The sequence below is a fragment of the Lonchura striata genome, chromosome 7, assembly GCF_050655825.1.
Source record: "Lonchura striata isolate lonStrDom1 chromosome 7, ASM5065582v1, whole genome shotgun sequence".
Lineage (NCBI taxonomy): Eukaryota > Metazoa > Chordata > Aves > Passeriformes > Estrildidae > Lonchura > Lonchura striata.
This window is the reverse complement of record NC_140709.1, coordinates 5668091-5693554: the sequence shown is the minus strand read 5'-3', so window position 1 is coordinate 5693554 and position 25464 is coordinate 5668091. Positions and strand designations below refer to the sequence as shown.

Below are 25464 nucleotides of genomic sequence, written 5' to 3'. Positions count from 1 at the left end.
GGTGAAAATCTCCCAAAGGATTCAGTGCAGTGATTTCAGTTTGCTTTTAATTAAGTTTCCTTCTTCCTCCCTTGAAGCTGAGTCTCCTCTGAGGCTTGGCTGGTGCTTTGGAAACAGCCCACCACAATTCTCATCAGCCCAGTGAAAACTGTAGCAAGGCTCAAGTCACAGCTGAGCTTTCAGAAGCTCAGGACTCATCTCCGATGGGTGCCAGCTGTTTGAAATGAGTCAAAATTCAGCATGAATTTAGTCTCAATCAGACCTGAATTTTTGTTCCATGGACCTAATATCCTAAAAAAAAAGCATGGGTAATGATGTGCTAATTTGATGTTTATCAATTGGATGTGAGATTTTGAGGAAGCTCACCCAATGACTCAGCTTATCAGAGGAGAGAAGCTGCAATTAAATAGAAATAATTACCTGTCCCTTGGGTGATCCTTTGCAACTGCTGCTTTTCCTTTTTTTTTTTTTTTTCTCTTTTTTCCATTCCATTTTGCCATCACCAGAAACAACTTGTCCTCACCCATCTCCTTGCTCAGCATCTTTCACACCTCTGGTTTGCTGTGTCCACCTCCTCCATCCTTACCACTACAAATAATAGCCAGGTGGGCTTGGAACAGTGAGGAAGGATTTCTCCTTTCCTGGGTTCTTGCACACATTTATATCCATGCCAGACCATCTTTGTGCCAGTTACCTCATGGCACCTCACATATTGGTAAACAATCATTTGGACAATCTCAAAAAAATTACTCCAGGCTACAGATGTTACTGGTTGTGCTGGATGATTGTCAAAAGTAACAGGGAGGAGAACTTCTGCCAGAGTGGATTATCACATGCCAAGAATGAATTTCTACTCATGGCATGTCTCAATTTGAGTTCAAAATCAAGACTCTGCTACTTCTGTGGTCTAAGGGCACAGGGGCTCCCAGGGGTTTCATTGGTGAGGTTTAAGCATCAGCAATGGGATGGTGAAGAGGGTAGAAGGAAATTGAGGATTACAGGGAAGCAGAGGTGTTCCCTGCTGATCCTCACATGTGTCTGATGCTTCTGGCAGCAGCAGGTAATGGGGGAGACATGCCCAGAGGATTGGTGGGACATTAGGGATTTATTCCTCATTAACCCTTTCCAAGAGATTATCCTTCTAAAGGGAAGATTTTCAAAACAAGGGGAGCTCTTTATAAGTCTTAATAATGGAGGTTACTGAAGTATAGAACATTTTAATGCCTTTGCTGAAGGTCTATGGTAAATTTGTGGCAGATTTGGGTCCTAAGCACAGTCTCACACAGACTTAACAATTCTTTCTGACTCAGTTATGTCTGGCAGGATCTTCTAAAAACGATGAACTGCTAACTCATTCCTACAATGTATTCTGCTCTCTTCTGTGGTAAACAAAACCTAACCATATATATTTGGAAATGGGAGAATATAATCTTCAAATAGCAAAAAAAAAAAACCAAAACAAAAAACAAAACAAAAAAACCAACAAAAAAAACCTGGAGGAGAACAACTCAAACATTAACAAACAAAACACTTTCTGATCCTGGGTACAAGCAAGATATTGTCAAAAGGTTACTAATGCATAAAATTCTCTTCCAGAAGGCCAAGTAGAAGAATGTGTCCACTTCAAAAGTATTTTCCAGTAAGTTCCTTCAGCTGAGCCTTGAGTCTGATCTCTCAAAAATAAATATTCAGCTACATAGAGTATTACTTAGCTACTGCATAAGTAGGCTGTAAAGATATTATGGGTAAAACTAGTGATGGCACTAGGAAGGAAATTAGTGTAATAACTGGGAAGAGATGATAGTTTATGCAAAATCTGTTTATAACCTCAAGGGGCTTGTTCATAATTGTTACTGCTTTTCCCAGAATGGGAATGGAGAATATGTCATAGCCTACATTTTTTTAAAGTGCAGTAACTAGAGTGTATTTTCATGATCTGTCTGTGATAGCATTAAGATTCATAATAAAATAAACCAACCTTACTAAAGTTTAGTTACATTTGTTTATTTATATATCCAAGGTCAGAACATTTATATTAAAATATAGGTATAAGTAGGAAAGCATCTTATAGCTGTGATGTATGTTAATAATGGAAATGCCAGCAGATTTCAGGATGCTTTTAGCACATTTCTGCCTGAGTTGTTTGTCATAAGCCTGTACCTGTGTATAATGTGTGTCTGTTCTGTGTGTTCAACACATAGTTTGAGAATTGAGTGATAGATATTTAAGTCCATTATGGTAATGGACAGAGAGCTTCAGAAAGGCTGAAATTGAACATTATGCATTTTATTGGAGCTTTGTGAAGTTGCAGCCTTCAATTTGCTTCAAGCCAGTGGAGCTAAACCAATGTTCACAGAGATGAGAAATGTTAGAGAAATAAACCTATAGCTTTTTTCTGTCTTAGAGGTTAAAATTCTCTAATACTTTGGGATGAGAGTAAGTTTTATTACATGGATTTTGAGATATTTCAGACTGTTTCTGCATTATACTGTTTTATTTTAGTATTGATGCTAGATGCCAACTTCCCGGTGAAAATGTTCTGGAGGATTAGTGAATTTTATATGTCAGTGGAGTCTTCTCTTTCTGTTAATAGGTTATATTAGACATAAAACCACACTAAGCTACAATGAACTCAAGATTTATTGATACCTCTTTTATTCAGCTCAGGTAGAAAGCAAGCATAGCACTTAGAGAAATTAAAGAATGTGTGAACTCATTATGTAAATGCCATCTAAAGTAGAATTAAAAGTGTTTTTTATCAATTTGAAACAGAGTAGAATTAAAAGAAGAAAAAATAAATAATAATAATACTTTTTGGTAAGCTAGCACCTGAGATATTATTTATTTAAACCCCTCTCCTTAAATTCTTGCTTTTAAACTTAAAAGAGTAGTTTGTTACAGATCAACTTTGCATTTATTAATGATAACAATAGTGGAATAGATTATTCAGCTTATGACAAATGATTTAGAAATAAAAGGAGGTTTTAATGTGAATGTAATCAGTAAATTGAACAAGTGTTCATTATTGCAGCATGCATATCCTGTAAGATGAACACTGAATGCTATTCTACCATGGTAACAATGACAATAGTATTTACCTTCAACATAATCTTCTATTTTTAAAGTAATAAGGTTGTAAAACTACTAGAAAATACTTCAATTTTAACCAGCATAGCTCTAAAACTTAAATTTGATAAATTTTCTATCTATGTTTAACTGTTTTCTTTCACATAATAGATGAAGTTCAGCTAATGAAAATGATGTACTAAATTGGTAAAAGGCCACCTCACTCTTAAAGCTTTTCTTGCTTGTAAAATTGACTTTATTTTTAAGGGGGAAAACTTCCATCAAATAGCCCAGCTAATTGAAAAACTATACTTGTAATTTAATGGGACACAAAGCAGTCAAGACAGCTGAAAATCTCTAGGGGATGGTGAAAGGCAAGGTCCTGCTTGTGTGGAGCCCATAGCTGCAGTTAAAATTCAAAAGATTAGTAGATAATGCTTCATTATTCCAGCCTGATTATCATAACTGTAATTTATTTATTTATTTATTTCTAAGTGAAGGCAATGAAGTTTGTGATGTTCCTCACCTCTTCCTTACTTGCTTTATCTCCATTGCACTCTCATCCCCAGTATCTCCAGCAGAGGTTGTTTCTACAATCTTTTCTCATCCTGCTGATAGAGTTGGTGCCAGTTTCTTTATTTATCAGTATTTAATCAGGGAAGGTGCCTGAGCAAAGAGAATGAAATCTGCTCTGTGCTGAGGGGTAAGAAATGCCAGATTTGTGGCACTGTGTGCTAGCTGGGTCTGCCCCCTTCCTCTGTCCATATATTGCCCTGGATGGAGCAGGATCCCACAGAAAAGTGTGTCCTTGCAATTAAAGCCCACATCACTCCATTTATGGGGGCTTTCTCAGGGTTTACAGGATAAAAATCGGTCTGGCATTATCTGACAACGACAGCCTGACTTAGGAATTTTAAAAGATAAATTGCCTGGTTTTAGGAGAAAAACAGCCTTTGAGCATGGTTACAGAAGATATTGCACTTGCAATCCTGATTTTCCTGGTGCCATTGCAGGAGCAGGGACATTACCTGGGGTGGGGAATGAAGGGCTTATGGGACCTGCTGCCTGCAGGGCTCTTCCCTGGCATCCAAAGTGGCTTTGCAGACACAAAATGACTCTTGTGAGGTTATTTCTGCTGTACAACAGTGCTCCTGCATGATCTTACAGCCATCCCATGTCCCACAAGCACAATTTGCAGCTGTCTTTCAGGACCTTGAGGGATTCCAGCATTTCAGGAAATTGGAGAAAAACCTAAAGACATTTCTGCTCCCACAAGCCATGGTCCTGGCAGCTGAGGGCTGACAGGACACAGTGAGGCCTTTCTCCCTCTGTTCCCACTAAATACATCAGACTTCTCTGATTAGGCCTCCTGTGTTAGCACAAACTGAGTTCCCACGGAAAATAACATCCCAAAGCCAAATTAAGTCGTGCTGCAGTGACTTGGTGAATCTGTGCTACTGAATGCTCCTTGCCTCTTTCTCTTTTCTCACAATGCCTTCTGCTGTATGAAATCACCAGCCAAACAGGCTGCTTTGCTCAAAATAAGGCTTGGCAGCTTGTAAGAATGTCAGTGGTGTGGGTAATGTGTGTAAGATAGCAAAAAATTCCCAGTGCAGCTCATCAGCAGCTGGGTTTTGTGTGAACGTTTCTGTCCACAGTGTTTGCTACCCATGAAAATGAGACTACTGTCTCTTCATAAATATCCAATGAGCTGTAATGTCATCAGTCTTCCTAAAAATAAAATATTAAATACTGTAAATGGTATTTGACCTCTATTACAGTGTGTGGAGGATTAAAAATGCTCCAATTTCAGGCTGTGTGTTGTCCCACGTGCCTCCAGCCTGTGCTGTGTGTGTGCAGGGGATGTGAGGAAGGAGAGCAGCCTGAGTGAGCTCTGCCTTTCCCCAGCATTTTTCTGTGCTTCCCCTCTTCTTTTAGACATTTTGCTGGAAATTTGGGAAATGTGCTACTGGGACAGCACTCCAGAGAAGTTTGCTCACAACACTGAGCTGGGTGCTGTGGTCAGCCTGCAGGAAGGGAGGGAGGGATGAAAGCCAGGCCACTGTGAGCATCTTGAATTTCACCAAGGCCAAGTGCAAGGTCCTGCACCTCTGTCAGGGCAATCCCAAGCACAAAGAGTGGCTGGGAGGAGGATGGATTTGGAGAAGCCCTGAGGAAAAGGGACAAGGGGCAATGGTTCTAAACTGAAACAGAGCAGGTTTGGAGTTGACATTAGGAAGAAACTCTTCCCTGTGAGGGTGGGGAGGCCCTGGCACAGGGTGCCCAGAGAAGCTGTGGCTGCCCCTGGATCCTTGGAGATGTCCAAGGCCAGGTTGGATGGGGCTTGGAGCAGCCTGGGATGGTGGAAGGTGTCCCTGCCCATGGCAGGGGTGGAACTTTAAGGTCCCTCCTAACCCCAACTATTCCGTGATGCTGTGACTCTGTGACTCTCTGACTGTCAATATGGGATCAAACCTAATTCCATCAGTTTCTCCTTCAATTTTTCAGAGTTAATGTCTTTGCAGGACTATTTTAAAAGCTATGCTTACAGCTTCCTTCTGAACACTGATAACAGTTGTTTAAAAATGAGGATGAATTTGCCATCAAGAGCTACCATATTTTTCTTTAACAGCCAATAAATAATATTTTGTGTTGCTGAATGAGTGAAGCTGAACTAGTGCCTTAAGTTATTTGAGAATGCAGGATTATTATGGCCTAATGTCTATTCTCATTTCTGTCAGAATATCCATCATACTTCTATTTTGAAACCAAAGATAAGAAGTAAGGAATATCTTCTGTCTCTAGGGCTTTGAGTTACAATGGGAGCTACTTAAAGGAAGGGAAAAAAGAGGAACAGGATGATGTTGAGGTTTTTGTCTCTATGTGTACAGAGGACACAGTAACAAAGACATGAATAATAGCCAAAATGAGTTTATTAAGAAGAATTCATGTCAAACAAATTATTTTCTGTGGAAAGCTGTGTGTGCCTGGGCTTCGATGCCTTTTGCAGCTGTACCAGAGTTCTTTTCTTGAGCCAGCTGAGAAACCTGGCCCAGATGTGTTTGCAGTGGGGCAAGGAGGGAGCAAACCTGAGGAGCTGCTGGTGGTTCCCAGCACCTGCGTGGGCACATTTTGCCAGCCAGGTTCCACTGGCTGTGCCCTGTGTCTGGTGCCAACCTGAAAGATTTTTCAGATCTAATTACTCTCTTCATTATAAAGTACTGGTAAATTCCAGTTTTAACTGTTAATCTCTTCTTCAGCTCAAAACTAAATTTTTAGCTTTTTTCTGCTTCTATGAACAGTTTGTAAAAGCAAGGAAATATCAACTCATAATTTAGTGATAATGAAAATACAAAAATATGAAATGTGTCATTTTACCCAAGTATCAGGCTTTAAATTTTGAGATCTCAGATTAGCTGAAAAAAAAAATTTATTTTTAACTCAATTTGAAGATGGATTGTGCAATTTCCCCCCACACCTTTTCATTATATTCTTTGATCCAAGTCCATTCAAAGTTTTGGTGCTCTGAGCAGGCATATTTTCTTCACTATAAATTGTTTACCTGATTGGAAAGATAAAATGTAAATATTTTCATTGTCTTGGTGGTAATTTTATTAAATAATGATGAGACACGGGAATATTAAATTAATTTTTTGAAAATCTAACAGTCAAGCTTGGTCTGATTCTGTCTCTTTGAGTTATACATTATTTTACCTATAAACTACTAATTAAAAACTGAGTGCGTTGTGCTCAATAAATGTCCACTTGGATTTGTGTTCCCTAGTAGTTACTTCTATCAAAGAGAAGCAAACAATCACTTTATAATTTTTAATGGAAGTGTATTATTTAATAATGTTTTAGCTTTTGTCTTTGGTAACTCTTGCTGTAATTTTGTTAACGTAATATAATCTCTGATTAGTTTGTATGGCATATTAAACAATGACAATATGCTTTTCAATAAAGATACACTGAGGAATGGTTTCAAATCCCAGTGCCTGCTAGATATCGTTCTAATTTGCAAATAATTTTACAAACTCTTCTTTTCTCCAGATTTCAGTTCTGTGTGTTTTCAGTTCTTTGTAGATAACATCTTGAAATCAAAGAAATTCTTTTTTTTGTGAATTCCTTATTAGTTCACTACAGCTCTTGAGCTGGGACATAGTTCCTATTCCCTGAGTGTTCTCTCCAGAGGCAGCCTGAGGAGGAAATGGGGATGGTTTTTGGGTAGGTCAGTACATGCACATTGAATGTTTGCTTGATGTGATCCACCTTAATGAGGGACAAAGAGAGAATTCTGCAGATTCTTCCTGGGGCAAGAGAATCTGTAGCTGGAGATCCAGCAGAGATAAAGTGGTGCTGGAAAGCTTGTGGAACTACAGGGAGCTTTGTTTGTGCAAGGGCTGTGAGTTCAACCTCAAAATTAGCCAGAAAACTTTCTAAACTCATGTCTAAATTGTTTTACTGCTGGTTTAAATCCTCTCCTCTCTATTCTGCTGCTAATTTTCTACAACCTATGATCAGGTAAGAGCTACTTCAGCAGGGTATTACAAATCTGTGAGCACCCCTAACCTGGACAAAAGCAAATGTATTTCAGGTGCCCTCTCTTAACCAGGAAAATTTAAAGCTCTTGACTACAAATCCAAGCATGAAATGATCCAAAATGAAACTCTATCTCATGTGGCCTTTTCTCCTTCATCTAAATTTAGCCCTCAAGTACACAGATGCATTTTGCTGTGCCCTTGCACCCAAGGACAGGACTTAGCCTAGAGCATCCAGGCAAAGCACTCTCCAGCACTTAGGCAGTAACAGATTGCAGAACTTTACTCTCAGAACAGCATTAAAATTGCAGACTAAAACTTTTCATGGACACAAAACGTCACGCAAACACTGGAAATGCTTTGTGATGTCGGGCTGCTGGCACAAAACTTTTCTTTTTAAGCACAGGGACAACTTTTCCCTTGACTATGGAATATTTATTAGTTTGCAGATTGCTAATTAACTGGGATGAGTGTACAAGTGCATTTAGGTTCATGCTATAACTTAGCTAGTAACATGTGTTTAAAATTTGCTTTTTAAAGTTTGTTGCAGTTGAATGTGTACTAAGCAGTGGCAGCCAGGCCTTGGAAACATTTGCCTTGATTTTGATTTGTTTTAGCTTTTTTTCATGGTTCTCTCTGCCCTTAACCCAGTCATGGACTTTAAAAGAGTTGTGACTTGTGACTTGTGGCTAGTTCCATATGACAATGATGCACGGAGCCCAGCTTAATCTTACAAGTTTCCAACATCAGGGAATCCACCACTTACCTGAGGAGATTATTCAAACACACGATTGTTTGTATTGTGAAAATATTTTCTCATATCTCTAATCAGAATGTCCCAGGATTTACTTGTACCCATCACCTCCTGCCTTTTCTACACAACTCCTCATAAACAGGGAGTGTTCATCTCCTTTATAAGAGACACTTTAAACACTCCTCATATATAAATATTCTTCCTGTTTAGACTGCAATCCTAGAACAATTTCCTCCTATTTTATGTAAACATTCTTTATTTTCTAATCCAGATAGTCTTTAATGCAATAATTTCTAATTCAGATCATATCTACTCCCAGATTTTTTTAACTGCTGCTGTAACCGTTCCCAGTTTCTTTTTTTTTCTTTTTCCCCAGATTTTGTGACCCAAAAATTCACCTTCAGCTTTTGTTACCTCGAGAGATTAGGCTGGATTTCCTCTGTTTTTTTTTTAATTCATTCATGTCCTCCTATTCAGGTTATTTTTAAGGAAAGGCAAATCAGTGTTCTGGGATTACTTTGTAATATTTGTATATCCTTATTACATTGTTAATTCTTCTGCTCATCTTGTTCAGATAGCACCCTCCTTATTCAATTTTTTTATTTTATTATGTCCTGAACCTTACATAAGTTAAATAACTGATGGTTTTCCTTGTTGATCTTCCCAGATAAAGTCTAAACCAATTTTGTTTAGCTCATTTCTTATGTCTGGACATGTATCTTTATTCTCAGGTGTTTCCAAGTAGAAGTTGCAAAAATAGTTTCTGTTCTGTATGAAGAAATAGTGAATAGAACCAGGTTTGAATTTCTTTTTGTGTGTGAACAGAACTTTGGTCATTTTTATCTCCTGAAGGAAATCTCTGCCTCTTGCCTTCATGAACCTCCAATTCTCTTCAGTAATTTGGTCTGGTAAAGTGATGGCAGGTCGTAGCTGTCAAGGGGAAAATGATTGCTTGGTTTATAAGGGCATAAGCTTTTAAAAGTGTTTTAATAGCAGGAGAAAGATTTTGAAATGGTCTCTGTATTAAAGGGCAAATGAACATATGAGGTTGATAGTAGCTTGTGGTATTAAACAGATAGGCTGCTTCATCTTGTGCGAGTTGAAATTCTATTTCAGTCCAGCAGACTTAGTTAAAAGGTGAAATAAACAGGCTGGATAATCACAAAGGTTTGGATCTTCATTCTCTGAGACATCCACGTTAGTGACAAACCCTTTGTTGACTCTCAGAAGCTTGACACAGAGTATAGCAAGGCATGCAGCTTTTGAACAGGGTAATCTGGGTTTGCTGCACCCTTATGACAAATCTGTCATACACCTGACATGGACTCTAACAGCACTGACAATCTAATAAATCACTCATGGGTAATGCATGCTGAAAGCTGCTCCAGGGAAAAAAAAAGAAAGGAAAAAGGCAGGGACATGAGAGCAAATCAGGAGCAGGTTCCTTTCTTCCCATGGCTGTAAGGCAAACTGATTAAAAGTCTCTGCATCCTCTTAGTAAACTCATTGCAAGATATTCCCATCTTCCTGGTACAGCACAAGTGGCAGCAAGCTGTGTGTCTAGATTGAAATTATTCCTAAACGAAGGGAAAAGAAATGTAGCCAGGTGGCAAAGAAGTAGTCTGGAATATTGGCTGATTCCACCCAAAACACTGTCATGACAGAAGAATAACATTTCAAGAGCAAAGTTAGGACAAAAGAATTTTGACAAAATTATGATCATCAGGATAAAAGTTCTTTCTGGTTCAGACTGGGAGTTTGTCAAGCTAGGTTTTTTTCCTTGGAGTCACTTTCCAGTTTTTAATAGAGAGGCTTCTCCAAGGCAGGTTAGCTGCAGAGTTTGGGAAGTTGTGGAGTTACCTGTCACACTGGAAAGTAATAACAGAACTGGGTCTGACACAGAGAAGGGAGAGAGGATGTAATTCCTTGAACTCTGAAGAGGTCAACTAAGAAGTCAGTTTGGAACTGAGTTGCCTGGGACTCAGGCAGAGGCAGAAAGAAAGGCAATTTGTGTCTTTAGGAGCAAAGACAGAGCACATCCTCTTGGCTGGAGGGAAGGCAGGCTGTTCTGGGGGAGCCAGCTTCACCTCTGCAGGAGCTCCTGCACCTCTGCTGACAGTGCAGGGCCTGGAGCTTTTCTAAAAGAGCTGCAGAAAGCACCTGTGTGCTCCTCTTCCTGGGAGAAACTGGCTGAAACCCCCCAAACCCAGGAGAAATAGATGGGCACCAACATAGAGGACAGAGGAATGTCTGTGTCCTGAAACCCTTCCTGTCCTGCCTCTGAGCTCCTGCTCTCAACCACAGTGCCAACTTCTTCTGAATAAAGATCATTAATATTGGATGTGGCAGCTCCTACCTAGAGCTCCTGAGCATGAATTAGTTTGCCCAAGTATAAACAGTAATCTTAGAGGTACATATTGTTATGCATATTTTGTATATTCTGGCAAGTCCTGCTTCTTCCCCAAATGATATTAATGTTAAAAAATTAATTGAGCATAAAGATGTAGTATAAGGTCTACAGAGCATATCATTAGCTACAGCTTTTGTAGTTAAATAATTAAAAAGGAAAATATTTCTGTGCATAATTCCATGTTCCTTTATTTATGTATATGCAAAGCCTTTGTCATCTGGGATGTGGTATATGACTTGACAGATCCTCTCAAATTGTCATCAGCTTGAAATGTGCCCCAAAATTTCCTCATTTCCACTCATCCCAGCTGTTGTGTCAGTGATCCATGGGGAACAGGGTTTTCTGGCAGGAAGGCTGAAGAGGTCAGATCATGCTCCTCTCCCTGGGAGTGGTCTCCCTCAGCTGGAATTAGTGGCTTCTGCTCTTGTAATTATTTGTGGATAAATCAAGGAATGAGATCTGCAGGCACCCAAAAGAGGGACATTTGTGATGCAAAACTGCTTATTTTAAAAAGAGTGATGGTGTTGTATTTAACTATTCTACAGGGGGGAACGTGCACTTCTTTGAACTTAAATGACACTTCATAACATGAGAGAAAAAAAACCCTTTTAAAACTAAATGGTATTTTCCCTTATGGAATTTTGAATAACATGGCTATTTTTTCCATTAAAAGTTTTTTTTTTTTTGTGGGGCTTTTTAAAATTTTTTTTAATGTTTTTTTTGCTTTGAAGCAATTTCTACTTTGAGCTGAGGTTTTGAGGTGATGTCCTCTGGTGATGCACTTATGTGCAAACATACCTAAGTTCAATGGAGCTTGTAACCTGTTCCATCTTTTTGGCAAAGGTTCATAGTGGCAAAAAAACCCCTACTTTATACATTTCTCAGCCTCCTGCTTTCTAGGAAGAAAAAGGGTAGGGGGCACTTTTTGGATTGAAAACACCATAAATCCTAGAAAATCCTAAAAGGATAGAGGCAGTGATTAATGTTTAAACATCCACATGAATGAATATTATAAGCCATGGGTGAGTTAAATCTGACAATTACTGTGCTCTCATAAAGATTTATATTAAGCAAAAATCCCCTCCTGCCTAATGGCTTTGTTTGCTTTTCCCATAAAAAGAGAGCATGATTTATTGTACCCTATTTATTCTGGATTTAATAGGATTTTGAATAAGTATTCAGCAAACAAAGAATATTGGAAATCATAATGACAATTAGAAGTTAGAACTAAGTAACTTCAGGTGACTCTACTGAGCTGGTACAATTTTTTGGTAGAGTGCAGTTACTAAGCCTTCTGTCTTTAAATCCTCACTGTATTTTTGGACATATAACAGAAGCAGTGGCTTATAAAACAAGGTTTAGAAAAATAAGACTTTTTTTTTCCCAAGAAAATGACCCTATTGGGTAGCTTTCAACAAGGTGTAAAACATGTATGAAATTCTAAAGAGTAAATTTTCTCTTATCCAAGAGCCTGTTTAAAACACAATTGGGGAGTAAAGTAGTTGTCACATCTAAGGAGTTTTAGCAAGGCATATTGAATAATCAAGGGAAACAAATTAGTTAAATGCTGAAGTGACAGTGAGAAAAGGAAGAGTGTCAAATTCACCTTTCAGAAAGGAGAGTTACACTGACATGGCCTGTGAGCCAAAGCAAGTGTAGCTCACCCATAATTTGGTATCAGGTACTGGAGCTCGAGAGTTGCAATTTATTAGCAATTGTTCCTCTTTTCTAACCACACATGAACAATCCTCAGTGACCCAAACCATTTCTGAATTGTCTAAAAATAGAGGGGGGTGAAGGTTGTCTCAAATAGTCCCTTCTAGAAAACAGTGAGAGACTGCAAGGCAGGGAAAGCTGTTTTAGATTTTCAAATCCAGTCTTGGCAGGCAGTTTTGATCATTAGCATTGTCTCTGGTAGGCAGGGAGGCAAAGTAATAGAAATCTTTTTTATCGATTGAGACTGTACTTGAAGAAAGGTGTAATTGCCACCCTAAATTTAATCTTGTAGATACATATCGGGTGCCAATGTTCTCTTCTAGCATTAATGTCTTCCAGGAACTGCTAAAAAACGTCATATTAACATTGCTGATTGTGGTCTAGATCAGTGTGTATTAGGAAAATATAAGAAGGATTTTTGAAGTCTGGTCCTTTATCTAAGTGTTTGTAGGAAATGTTCAAGGAGCGTCGAGCTTAATTTGCTTTTTTAATCTTTTGCATTTGGGATACTGTTTACACTGGAGCAGCTGGTAACATAAAATGAAACTAAAGTAAAGAATAGAAAATCATCTCTTGGAGAACAGAATAGATAGATTTTAAAGCAATTTGCTGTATTATTTAAATGTGGGGGGAAAATGTTACTCTTAGAAGCAGGGCAGAAGGAAGGATGAGTGTTTCAGTGAATTTTAGTAGCTACGGTTTTTCTAAGGTTTTTAAAAAAGTACTTAATTTGAAATGTTCCGGCATGTCACAGTCAGGCTTTTTTATTCTTACAAATTGACAGCAAGAGTCAGATCAAATATTGCACCTAGTTACCCTTGCAGTCCTTGAAGGTTCAATCAAAAAATCCTTGCTTGTATCATTGTTCCCCTAAATTTCTTCAGGAAGAGTAAGGGAATATTAAAACTCTTGTATTCCTCACTCAAGGCATCCAAGATTTCAGTCTGTATTTGCCCTGAATCTTCCAGTAGGACAAACAAAAGGAGAGGGTGGATACTCAAGAGGTTTAGGATTTATCTTACTGAACCCGAGTTGTCCAAAGTGATGGTTTAGGACTCTTTTTTTTTTTTTTTTTATCATCAATTGAACTTATAATTTTTGGTTTTATTCCCTTCTTCATACTCCTTTCTCCTCTCTCCCATTTTTTCCACAGCAGTACCTCTGCTTGTGATGAAACATGGCCAGTGATAGATGAGACTGGTAGGTTTCTGTAAATCTGAATTTTCTAGATTAAGCTGCAAATTTCTGAGCCCACCTAGATTTTCCAGTATTTTACCAAATATATGATTAAAAGGATGGTTTTCTAAAATGCTTCCAGGGATTTAGACTATTTGGCTACTGGGGCTTTGTGTGTCCTTAGCACATCAATGGTTGACTGACCCAGGAAAAGCCTTTCTTTCCCCAGGTGTTGCAGTGATGTCTCCCCAGATAAATTAAGCACTAATACATCAAAAACTTGGAAAATGAAAGTGTTTGGCTTTAGCAGTTACTCAGCAGAAAGGCAATGAGTTTGTGTTAGGTAAACATAATTGAGGTATTATCACTGGTAGTCACTGAAATATCTCAGTAAAAGCAGAATCTAATTAATTCATTTTTCTCTGGATTGTGGATAAACATTCATGTGTATTAAAAAAATCCAAAAAAAGGAGGGAATTCATCTGTGCCATCAAATTTTAATGAAAGCAGAATAACATGGCACTAAATTTTTATTGCAAAATGGTCTGTACCCTTGTAAAATCTTGTCTGGAGCAGTTGTGATGGTGTCACTGCAGCCACAGATCATAAATTTGAGTCTTGCCATGGACAGATTTGAAAATAAATGTTGCTTTATTGACATAAAAGAAAGATTTTGGCTTTTTTCTTCATTCTTCTGTATGATTATGTAAGGATAAAAGGGAGAGAGCTAGCAATTTCTTCACACTGCATCTTCCCAAATGAAAAACGTGCTCAGTCAGATTATCAATACCCAAATGATTGTCTTCATTGTCCTGCTGCTCTCTTCATCCTATTGAGAGCTGCAAAAAAGAAATGAGGATTCAGCTGCTTATGGGGCAACAGAAGAAACAGCCTCAAGCGTGGGGCGTCACGTAAGAAATATTACATGCAAGCGCTCAAATGATTTATTGTAGTATATTCTTTGGAATTTATGTAATCTGGCAAAACCACGATCCTCCCTTCTTTTTTTTTTTTTTTTTTCCTCCCTACACTTTTCACTTAGCTAACCAAAGGTTTTATTAACCTGGGAATGAAGAACATGTTTTTGAAAGGGCTTAAGCAGAGGAATGATGAATGGAGCTGGTCCCAAAGCGTGCAGGTAAAGTGCTGTCAGGAGCTGAGGCTGGTTTCTGCTCCATCGCCCCAACAGGAAAATAGCAATATTGCTGCAATGATTCCGCTTAGGCTCTATTATTTGCGGTGCTGCTTGACAGTTATGGAGTTGGAATTCAATTTCTTTCATCTAAAGCAGGTGCACCTTTTTAAAAAAAAAAAAAAAAAATCACTCTGCCACTTCTGTATAAGGCATGGAGATCGTTGGCTTCCTGCCTGAAAGTGTTTCAGGGCACTTATCCCATTTTTGTACAGCAGAAGTTGTCCATGAATATCATCCCATTTTAAATACACGAGCAAGTTTGCTTTATTCCAAAGCAAGATAATAGATGATATGAAAAGCTTTATTTTATGCTAGCCTATACATTTAAGAACCTGTTTTAAAGGGCATTTATATAGAAATCTCTATTACAAAGCACATAAAGAGGTTGATGTTATTTTATTATTCAGGACAAGAAGAAAGGTGTTTCTTAATCTTGATATATCTGTATTTGATATGACAGGTTAACCTTGATATTAGCATCATGTATCCAAATTTTTCTTCCCAGTTTGACTCTAAAATACCCTTTCTTACTTTTGGATATTTGTGAATAGTACCTGGCACATTTATTTTATATTAAAAGACTCATACAAGTGCCTACTGGGATTTAGACAGGTTTAGTTAAAATTAGGATTTGAGAGGAAAAAAAGGATGTGATATCTGGAAGAGAGATATATGTTTATTGCAGTGAAATAAAAATTTATGTGCATGTCTGTATCATATTGCATATTTCCATGTATGTATATACACATTTATACTGAAGTGTCTGTCTGAATTTTAGGTGTGTAATTTTATCTATGTGTATAAAAATATATGTATATATATTCACAAATAGTCTGACCAGCAGATATGTGCAGCTCAGTACTGCTTGTATTTGACTTTCCTTTCTACTCTCCTATTACTTCAATTTACCTGTCAAATAATTTCCAAAGACACAAGCTGTATTTTCAGAAAACTCCACAGATGGCTGACCTGTACATTGACTGATGCTGAATGCAGCTTGGATAACTTGAGCACCCTTGATCTGTGGTTTTATGTCTCTTAATGTATAAATGAACTAAGTAATAGTGATGTGAAGGTCACTAGCTGTAGCAAAGGATTGCCTTAATATGAGAAATAGTTTATTAAAGGCACTGTGTATTTTCAGGTTGTACTGAAATCAATAGTGTGTTTAATCTTTGGGAGGTGCTCACTGGGTTCATTCCTGGGGAATAGATGGCCAGTTACTGCTCCATTCACTGGTAAATTCCAGAGTTAAAAATAACTTCTGTGAGATTTACCTTTTCTTAATTATTGTTTTCTGCAACAGGTTATAGTTCTCAGTACTTTTCTGCCTTAGAATAAATATTCAAGAGACAGACAAGTTTAGCACATTAATGTTTAAACTCTTACTGGGGAAATACACCATCACGATAGCTTGTAATGTACCATTTGTATCAAACTAGATAACATTGTTTAGCTTAAATTAATTCTGTTGGCTTAATTAATGCTATTATTTTAATCCATTTAGGAAGGTAAAAGCAACAAGGAAAGTGTGATGGTATCAGTTAGGACAACAGATACAATATCAATTTCAACTCCCCACAAAATCCCCTGTTGTACAAATGATGCAGAGATTGTCTAAGTCTCTTTTAGGACTAATGCCAAAGTTTTTAACTTCCCGTGGAAATGAGGTTTGTTTAGTCTGTTTTGTTTGGGTCACCCCTTGCAGTCCTGAACAAATGTGCTCTAATGGCAGGTTTGAATGTAAAAGTCAGCATGAGCATTTGTCTTCATGTCTGCCATGGAACTTGCTAAATTATCTGGATCTCTCAGAGTCAATACAAATTAAAAATACACACAAGGTTTCTAAGAGAGTGATTGCTATTCTAGCAAGTTCATTAGCCTTCTGAGGAATGCTGTTGGCAGGCTTTGTTTAGCAGAAGTCCAAAACAAAGTAAACCAAAAATGTCACAAAATGAATTGCAAATCAATTGGCAATATAAATGTGAGAAATAGGATGTAGATGAAGAATAATTTAGGGAAATGTATATTGTTCCTCCAGGAATCTTAACTACACAAATGGGAACAATGCTAAAGATTACAGTCGAGAATGGGGAATAACTTGATTAAACAAATATGGGCCATCCAGTTTTTCCAAATATACTGGCAAAATCAGACCCCAGGCACTATTTACTTTGTGGGAAAAAAAAAAAAAAAGAGTTCTTCCGTGAGGCCTTCTGATTTTTTTCCCCAGCTCTCTGCTTTTATTTGCATCAGGCAATTTGACTGGATTTGTGACATTTTCAGTATTTCCACAGGAAATGTTTCTTGCCCAACAGATGCTTGGTGCAAAGAAAATAAAAATAAAGAACAAGGAGGATGAAACTAGTTGATCTTTAAGGTCCCTTCCAAGCTTAACCATTCTGTGAGTCCATGATTCTATTTCCTTAGTGTTTTCAGTCTGTACTCTGCAAAAAAGATGTTGAAAATGAATGTTTCACTGTAATTTTAAGAGAATAAGTTGAAGACCAAAAATTAAGTTTAAAAGGAAATCAGTATCCTGGATAAGAAGCAATTACCTTGCATTCTTTTCCCCAGATAAATTCAGGTGCAGTCACCTGGAGCATCCCTTGCCAGCTGCTGCTGAAGGGAGTGAAGAGGCTGCTCCTCTTCAATTTAATCCAGGTTTTTTTTGAGAAATTTTACATATCACTGCTGCTGTATTGTTCCCATTATTCAAACATGCATAGCAGAAACAGAGCACGGCCTGAGTTCTAACTCCCATGGCAAAATGCAGTGGTAAATCCAGCAGGGAGGAGAGAAGGTTGCAGGTGACACAGGCAAGGCTGATGTGCTCAGTGCCTCTTCACAGAAAGGTTAAACATGACAAAAGGTTTGACATGATCAAAATTAGCAAGGGAACATGAATGCAAGGGAGAATAGGGAAATAAATGAGTATTTAGATTCAGAAAAGTCAGATTTAAGGTCTGTTTACAAGGTTAAATGGCTGGGCAAAAGCTGGGATTTGCATTTATGGCACGCTGTTGGCTGTGCACTAACTCCTCATATGGAACATCTCAGCAAATAAGAGGGTCTTTACATGAAGCAGCTTTTCCAGGTCAAGAGATCTTCTGAGTTACCCCATCATATTTAAAGATGCAGTTTCTAAACCAGCAGTGATTTGCTTTGAGAACTCCCAAAGGGTATAAATAGTCCCAATAGGCACAGTACATGTCTTTAGATGAGGAAAAAAGAAATAAAAAAGCAAGGGAATGACAGCCAAAGATTCAGGCTAAGTTGGTATCTGGGGAGATGCTAACATAAATTTTTAAACAAACAATTTATAAGCTCCTCAAGCCTAGTGAGGGAGGAAGTCACTCTGCCCACAAGAACAGATGTTTTTCACTTTAGGGAGACTTCTGATATGACTCAGTCATAACAGTAAGTATGATTCATAATAAATCAGTCAGGAGCAAGGTCTGTTTGCGAAAATATTATCAAGGAATAATTTTATCAGTAGTCTGTAGGTCCTGATTTTTCTGCTATTCACCACTGTCTCAAGCAATGAGATGCCACATTCTTGAACAATGTCACACTCAGAGGCAGTGCAAGTAGGCTTAGAATTAAAAATCTTTCTGATAGATGGGTGAAACAGCTTGAAATCCATAAGACAAAATTAAGAGGATAAAGTTGGTGCTTTCAGAGGAAAAGTCAACTACACCAATGCCAAATGGGAAGGGAAATAAGTGATATGGTGTCAGGGTTGTGGGAAAGACAGGACTTGTGCAGGACTGTGGCAGAAAAATGTAAATCTCTTTGTTTAAATGTACTAATCAGAGACAGGAGCCATTGGAGAGGCAGTTTCTGGGGGCTGGACTCAGCCACAGCACAGCAGGGAGGACATGGGGAAATTGAAGTTTGGACAGAGGGTTTGCAGGGTTGGCTTGGCTCAGGAAAATGGGATAAAATCAGACAGCAGATTCAAGTTTCCTTCAGACATGGAAATGCTGCTACTGAGAGACCTGAGCTAACTTTTCCCTGTGCTCACCAAGGTGGCACCAAGAAGTTTCAATTTTATTCACAGCAGACTTTATATTCAGTGATGGGGAAAGTCAACACTGTGCTCTAATAATGTAGTTAAATACTTGAACAATGACTCTGATAAACTGTGAGGTTTCCATGACTGACAGGCTTGGAGAAATTGATTAAAGCTTATACAGATTGCACCCAATCCAGTCTGATAAATGAACTTTTGGTAGGCTTATCATCCCAAGTTTTTTACAGAAATGTGGGTATGTGTACAATTTACAATAATCATGCTAGCAAGTTAGCTTTTCATTTCCATATCTCTCACAGTTTTGACTTTTTGGAGGAGTAGCTCATTTGCTTTCATATAATATAAGCCATTTAATTTATATTAGATACAATGAAATCCATAATTTTAATTACTAACTGAATTTAGCTTTCAGCAAGGCTCACAGATTGAAGGAAACCTGTTAAGTTCATTTTATCATTTTATTCAGAACGTTTCCTTCTTCACATCAGAGCAATACACGTCCCTATCAGAGCAGCCAATCAGGATTTCTGCAGAATAGGCTCTGAAACTGAAGAGTGCTTCAAACAGTCTTAAAAACTGTGAGAATTATGAGATCATTGCTAGAGAGACACGTGTGTTTGTAGGTGTCACTGGTGGCTTGGCATTTTGGACATACACAATTTGCAAAGTCTTTTTCTGCTTTCTTTTGCTGTCAGGACTGATTTAGTGTGTAATAGTTTATTCATGTGGAAAAGGAAGCTTAATTTTTAAAATATATTATTATTTAGTATTTTCTTTTAAGTGTAATAGACTTCCACTTCATTTGTGAAATGACAAATATCATACTTTGCGCATTCACAACTAGAATAATTCTTTAAAGCAGTCATGCTAATTTTGGTCTCATGGATCCACAAGGTTAACTCTTGACCTAGCAAGGGAAGTCTCCTAAATGGAAATACCTGCAGAGACCAATTCCAGTTTATCTTGTCATATCCCTGCCTTAATTTAGATTTCTTCTGTTATTTATTTGAGAAAATGTGCACCTTACTCTACTAGGCTATGGCCAACCTATTAAATAATATTTTTTATGTATAGAAAATTACATCACTTACTCATCTACATCAGATGATTTCAGTATTGATGTAGGAGCTGTAGTTTAGTAGGAGAATGTACTTGTTAAAAAAAATCTATACAGAAGTTTAATTGTGATATTAAATTCTAATTATCATTAACAAAATTAAGTGACTATCTGAATAGTGGTTCATCCTTTCTCTTGATATGTTATACAATTGAAATGAAAATTGATTTTTGCCCCTGGCCTTCCAGTGCAGGTAAATGATGGGGCAGCCTCCTGTTTTGAGAGCTGGAGATTGGGGCAGCCAGGACATCTGACAGGAATTGTGTTTGTGGCATGGGAAATGGCTGTGGCTGAAAAAACCCCAAACTGTTTTGTCTTAGTGGTGATGCAGGGCATGAACTGCACTCGAGGACCTGCAAGGGTGATGGTCAGGCCCAGCTGCCAGATGTGCAATAGCCTTGAAATCATTCTGGCAGTCAGACTTGTTTGATTGAGGGTAAGGCATAAAAAAGGGAGAAAAAGTTATCTACAACTTGAATAATGGCTTAATTTGCAGCTGAGCAGTCATTCAACTTCCTTTCAAATATTCTATGACCTTATTTACATCTTCCATAGGGTTAACAAAGCTTTATTCGTTTACCTGTAAACTATTTCAGTTACACCTGGTTATTTTTGTTGTTAGCACAAGGATCAGTGAGTTTGGGCATTACCTCCTTCCCACATGCTGAACCAGCACAGCCACTTCTGCAAGCACAGACATTTGGCCTGATGCCCCCAAAATTGACAGTTTTGCTCACAAAGTGCTACAAATGAGAGATAAAGTTTCTTTAGTCTAAGTCTTGTAATCAGGATGTGAATATTTAGAAATATTGAGAGTTAAAGATGGTTTGTCATAGGCTTCTCATGCCTCTGTGTCTCTTATGTTTATAATTTTTATTTTTTCCTTTTGTTCCCAATGATGGGGGAAAGACAAGTAATGACCTTGACTGAGCTGGAAATGGATCACTACAAGGCTGAATTTTGAAAGCCAGGATACATTCTGGGCATTGATGGTTGGGCAAGATTTATGCCAAAATTGATTGTCTTTTGTTCCAATTAAAATAAATAACAGCTGTTAAAAGAGCTGACCTCGAGCTGAGATGAAGGAATATGTTAAATATGTACTCCCAAAGGTGATGCTATCACAATAAATAAATGGGAGAATTTGGTGAACTTCACAATTCACACCTCTGGAAACCAAATAAGAACATGTGATTTCATGGTCATAGAGAATTAGTAATGAACTACTTATTCCAAGGGAAAAAAAAACCAGAGAAATGTTTTATCTAGAGCACCACTGCATTCATAAAGGCCAATCAATTTGAAGATATTCTGTTAATAAAAGAATCAGTGTTCTATTATTTTTTAAGAGAGAAAAAAGCAATTAGTCAAATTTCAGCTGGTTTTTCATCCTCATTAGCACTTTCCATTCTTATGACATTGTTTTGGCATAGAGGAAAAAGAGCAGCCCATTCAGAGGGCACCAATTCAAGAAGAACATACATCACAGTATTTTAATTAGATCTCATGAGCTAAACCTTCTATAAATATTGCCAGAATATTGTATCCTAGTTTCAGGCAGTCAAAATAAATGTCTTAAAAACTGGTCAGATGTGACTCAACGAGTGCTTTCTTACATTTTCTTGTGTGGCAGAGGAGTACAGGAAGCTGCCAACCATGCCCCCACTAAGACAGAGCTGAAAATAAAGTAGACACATCTCTGTGAGCAATCTTCATGATGGAGCAGGATGATCCATCAGATTTAAATGAATTTGCTGTATTCCTATGAGATTTTTTTCTTTTTCCTACAGAAGATCAACTTTAAAAAGTTAAGGGGCTGAAGGGTCAAATTCCACAATTTCAGTTTGTTGCACTTAGGCTCTGATTCTGACTCAGATTTAAGTTCGGGCAAAGTCTTTGTGTTGAGATCTGAAGTCTCAGAGATAGAACAGGTCAAACTTCTTTAGGAAACCCATTGTGGGATCATAAACCATCCAAAAATGATCTTCAGAATTATAATAATTGTTATAATGACCTTGGCATCATGGAATGGCCTGGAATTTGTATTGGGTTTGTTCTGTCAGGTTATTATGCCAGTGAGGCTGAGGTGTTGACGGAGTGAGGAATATTAAATTCTAAATATCTTTAACAGGCTTCACAGTTATGGGGCAGAGAAACAAAGAACCAGTCTTGCTGTCACTCTACACATCTTAAAGAGGAGAGGCTGTAACCAGCTTGGCAAAGAGTGTTTGTAGGATCAGGTAGTGATCAGTAGTGTGCCAAAAGCCCTGCCCAAGAGCATGGCCAGAATAAGAGCACACACAGAGCTGCGTGTGCTGGTGGCCTGCAGGTGCTCCCTGGGAGAAGCCAGCTGTGCCAGGGGCTCTGTGCTGCAGGACTCCAGTGACCTGGGGCTAGGAACTTGCCTTCCTGGTCTATGAACTTGTTGATGCATTCCTGCCACTTTGAAAAAGGCAAAAGTGCTGTTTTTTTGAAGCAGATTTTAAGGAGGAAACTTGGTTTTGTTGGGTGTCTGTTGCAAAAATCTCGAGATACAGAACAGTGAACTGCAAACTTCAGAGTTTCTCCTTTTTCTGAGAGGGCAAGTTTGTATTCTGGGTGTGGAGGGGGCTGAGGAGGAGTGAAACCACACTCAGGCTAGAACAGGGAGCTTATCATCTCTGTGATGCTACTCCAGCTCCTCCATGAACCTTGCAAGGCCAGATTTACAGATGGAAAATACTTAGAGTTTGGCTCACTGGAACAAAGCCATTTCCCAACAGGGATTGCATTGTCAGCAGAAAAGGCTCCTTGTGCCCAAGCACGTTCAGTTCCACTGTGTGGTAAACAGGAAGAGAGAGACCTGTGTGTGATAATATCATTAGAGAAAGAATTGTGTATATTTCTGTTATTTGTTTGATATGAATATGGGCTGGAGAAAAATGGAAGCTGATTTTCCTTTCATCTTGGTAGCAGATAAAACAGGAATAGGTAATGCAAAGAGAAGTGGATTTTCTGCAGATCCCTACAGCGTCTGGGTATGCTCTGGTACACGTGGGCATTAGATGAGGAACTAGGATTTTGTTTTCTCTCTGTGTTTCCCTGATTCTCAGCTTGTGAAAATAAATTTTAAAAAGGGAAAATATTTCCTCATTTTTTCATCCTTTTCTTCCTGTCTATCTCTCCCTGATCACCCCCCAGCTTCTTTCTGTAGTGCCCAGTAAAACAAGAGCTCAGTTAAGAGAAAAGTTAAAAACATTTTGGAGGAAAATTGGAATTGACATCACAGAGGATAATAACAGAGCTGAAATTCAAATGAATATTTCATAAATGTATTTACAAGGGATGCTAAGCCACTAAACACTAAAAATGACACCAGCTATGTATGCATTATCCTGTACAGATCCAGCAAAGTCATTTAACAAGCTAAGCTTATGTTAAAATTATAATCAATAAATGCCAATTACAGAAAGAGCTTTATCCCTGCATGTTAAAAGAACAGAGCTATAATTTGCATGCGAACGACATTCTTTTCAAAATTATTTGCTTTTTATAAGGTTTGGAAGGGTTACAGAGGAAAGCTTGAAGAAATCCTGCCTAGGATGTTCAAGGCAGAGCGAGAGAATGGGAAGAATATTGAGGAAATTATAAGGCCATAAGCTTGACACTTATAACATGCAAATAAAGAGAAGTTATTCTGAAGGGCAATGAGGAGCCAGTATGGGTTCAATAATATTAGAACAGAAGACAGCAGCATGAATTTTAATGATGAACATCCTTCACAACTATAACCTTCTTATACTTTATAATTAATTGTTAGAATTATACCTTGATCCTGCATTCAGAGCCTTAAACAACAGACCTGTACCCCTGGCCAGAAGCCTCCTGACTTTGCTGAGATGTGTTTTGGGTGTCTCTGTCACGGCCATCAGGTTCTGCTGCCACACGTTCATTTCTTTGGCCCAAGGTTTCTTTCTGAGCCCAAGAAAAAGAGAAATGTGAGTTACCAGCACAGGAGGCAAGGGGAAGCCACAGGCATGGATCTTTAAACTGAGGTCTAATATGGAATAGGAATGAAATCAGGGAAACCATGGTGTTCCTGGGATACTGTTTCTTTCTTTTCAGAAAGGCAAGGTTTTGGATATTTTTGCAGCCATGGAAGCTAAAAACAGAGTGAGACAAAAAAAGCTTCTAATGGAAGAACCACCATCTCTAAAGCTACTCTTTTCTATAGTTGAGACATGTTGAATATTGCAAATTAGTTTTTTTAACGTGTTCTTTCAAAAGGTTATTTCCCTACATTTGCAGTACAGTCTGAAAATTGACCATTATTCCTTAAACTATTCCCCTCAAAGTCACAGGTATTTATCAAGGATAACGTGTGTATTCCCCCATACACCTTATTTGTTGGGACAAATGACCTATTTTATTGATTCTCTTTCAGAAGCCATTCTGTTCAGTTACAGATGAGTGGGGAAGAAAACTACTCTTTTGACTGACCTCTTTATTTACAGTCTGATAAAGGAGGACTATTGTGTTTTATCCATTATCAATGCCTACTGAAAGTCTCTTTTGCTCTTGCCAAGTTCTCTAGTTGCAGCCAGGGACTGGTGAAGCTGTAAATAAACTTTCCTGCACAGATGCCTCTGGAATGTCATTGTGAGTTTGACTAATTTTAGCATTTAGAAATCATAATTCACTGCATGACATGGCCATGCAATTTCATTGTGCATCATTGCAAAAGAGGCAGAGGTTTTGCCTGGGTGATTGCATCTCCAAAATGCTCCAAATTAGTTATAAGCTCCTTGTTACCTCTGATATTACAGCCCGTTCTAGCTCTCTGAGGCATTTTCAAAATATTTTAGACATAAAATTATTCTGCCAATTGCCAATCATTGCCAATCCTTGCCAATCTTCATTGCAGTAGAATGGAAAATCTGTTATAGGGTACTGTCAGTGGGTTTGTCTGCTGAAAGGTTGAAGCTTTTTGGGTTATCACTTGTGATAGAGATCTATGTCTTTGTTCCTGGTGAAAGGTGACAAGAAAATCTGAGATATTAGTATCTAAGGTTGTAGATACTAAAAAGCAGAGAATGTTTTACCTTTTTTGTTTTAGTAGAAGGCTGAAGAAAGAAAGTGTTTGGAGAGGAATTGTTGTGGCAGGTGCTGCCTCCAAACATCTTCTTGAATGGTCCATGTGGGCTCAGGCCTTTGTGAGTTAGAAACTGAACAGATGGAGGTGATGTGGGACTCTTATGAAAGATAAACCAAAAAGTAGATGTCCAAGTAGATGACCAAGATAATTTCTTAGTATTTGTCCATTGTCCCTTTCGTTGGCTCAAGGACCTACTCTGGTTATCTCAGTATAAAGGATCTCAACAATCTGAGAAATGTCCAGAAAATAGCAGTGGAAGTCTCTGCGTATCCTGTGGTTTAGTCACCCTCCTCAGTGTGTTAGGAAGTCAGGGAGGAAAACA

The 25464-nt window shown here is 38.2% G+C and overlaps 1 protein-coding gene and 1 long non-coding RNA gene across 10 annotated transcripts in view; one reads left to right on the top strand and one right to left on the bottom strand.

Moving 5' to 3' along the window:
* The window catches only part of LOC146766874 (uncharacterized), a 203249-nt gene that overhangs the window by 92647 nt on the left and 85138 nt on the right, over positions 1–25464 (top strand). The gene's annotated exons all lie outside the window — the stretch shown is intronic.
* The window catches only part of LOC110480621 (von Willebrand factor D and EGF domain-containing protein), a 186957-nt gene continuing 166423 nt past the window's right edge, over positions 4931–25464 (bottom strand). For both annotated transcript variants that reach the window (XM_085584840.1, XM_085584839.1), the window contains one exon: positions 4931–14499. In XM_085584840.1, the coding sequence (XP_085440966.1) occupies positions 14465–14499 (35 nt within the window). In that variant the 3' untranslated portion in view covers positions 4931–14464. The remainder of the gene's footprint in view (positions 14500–25464) is intronic.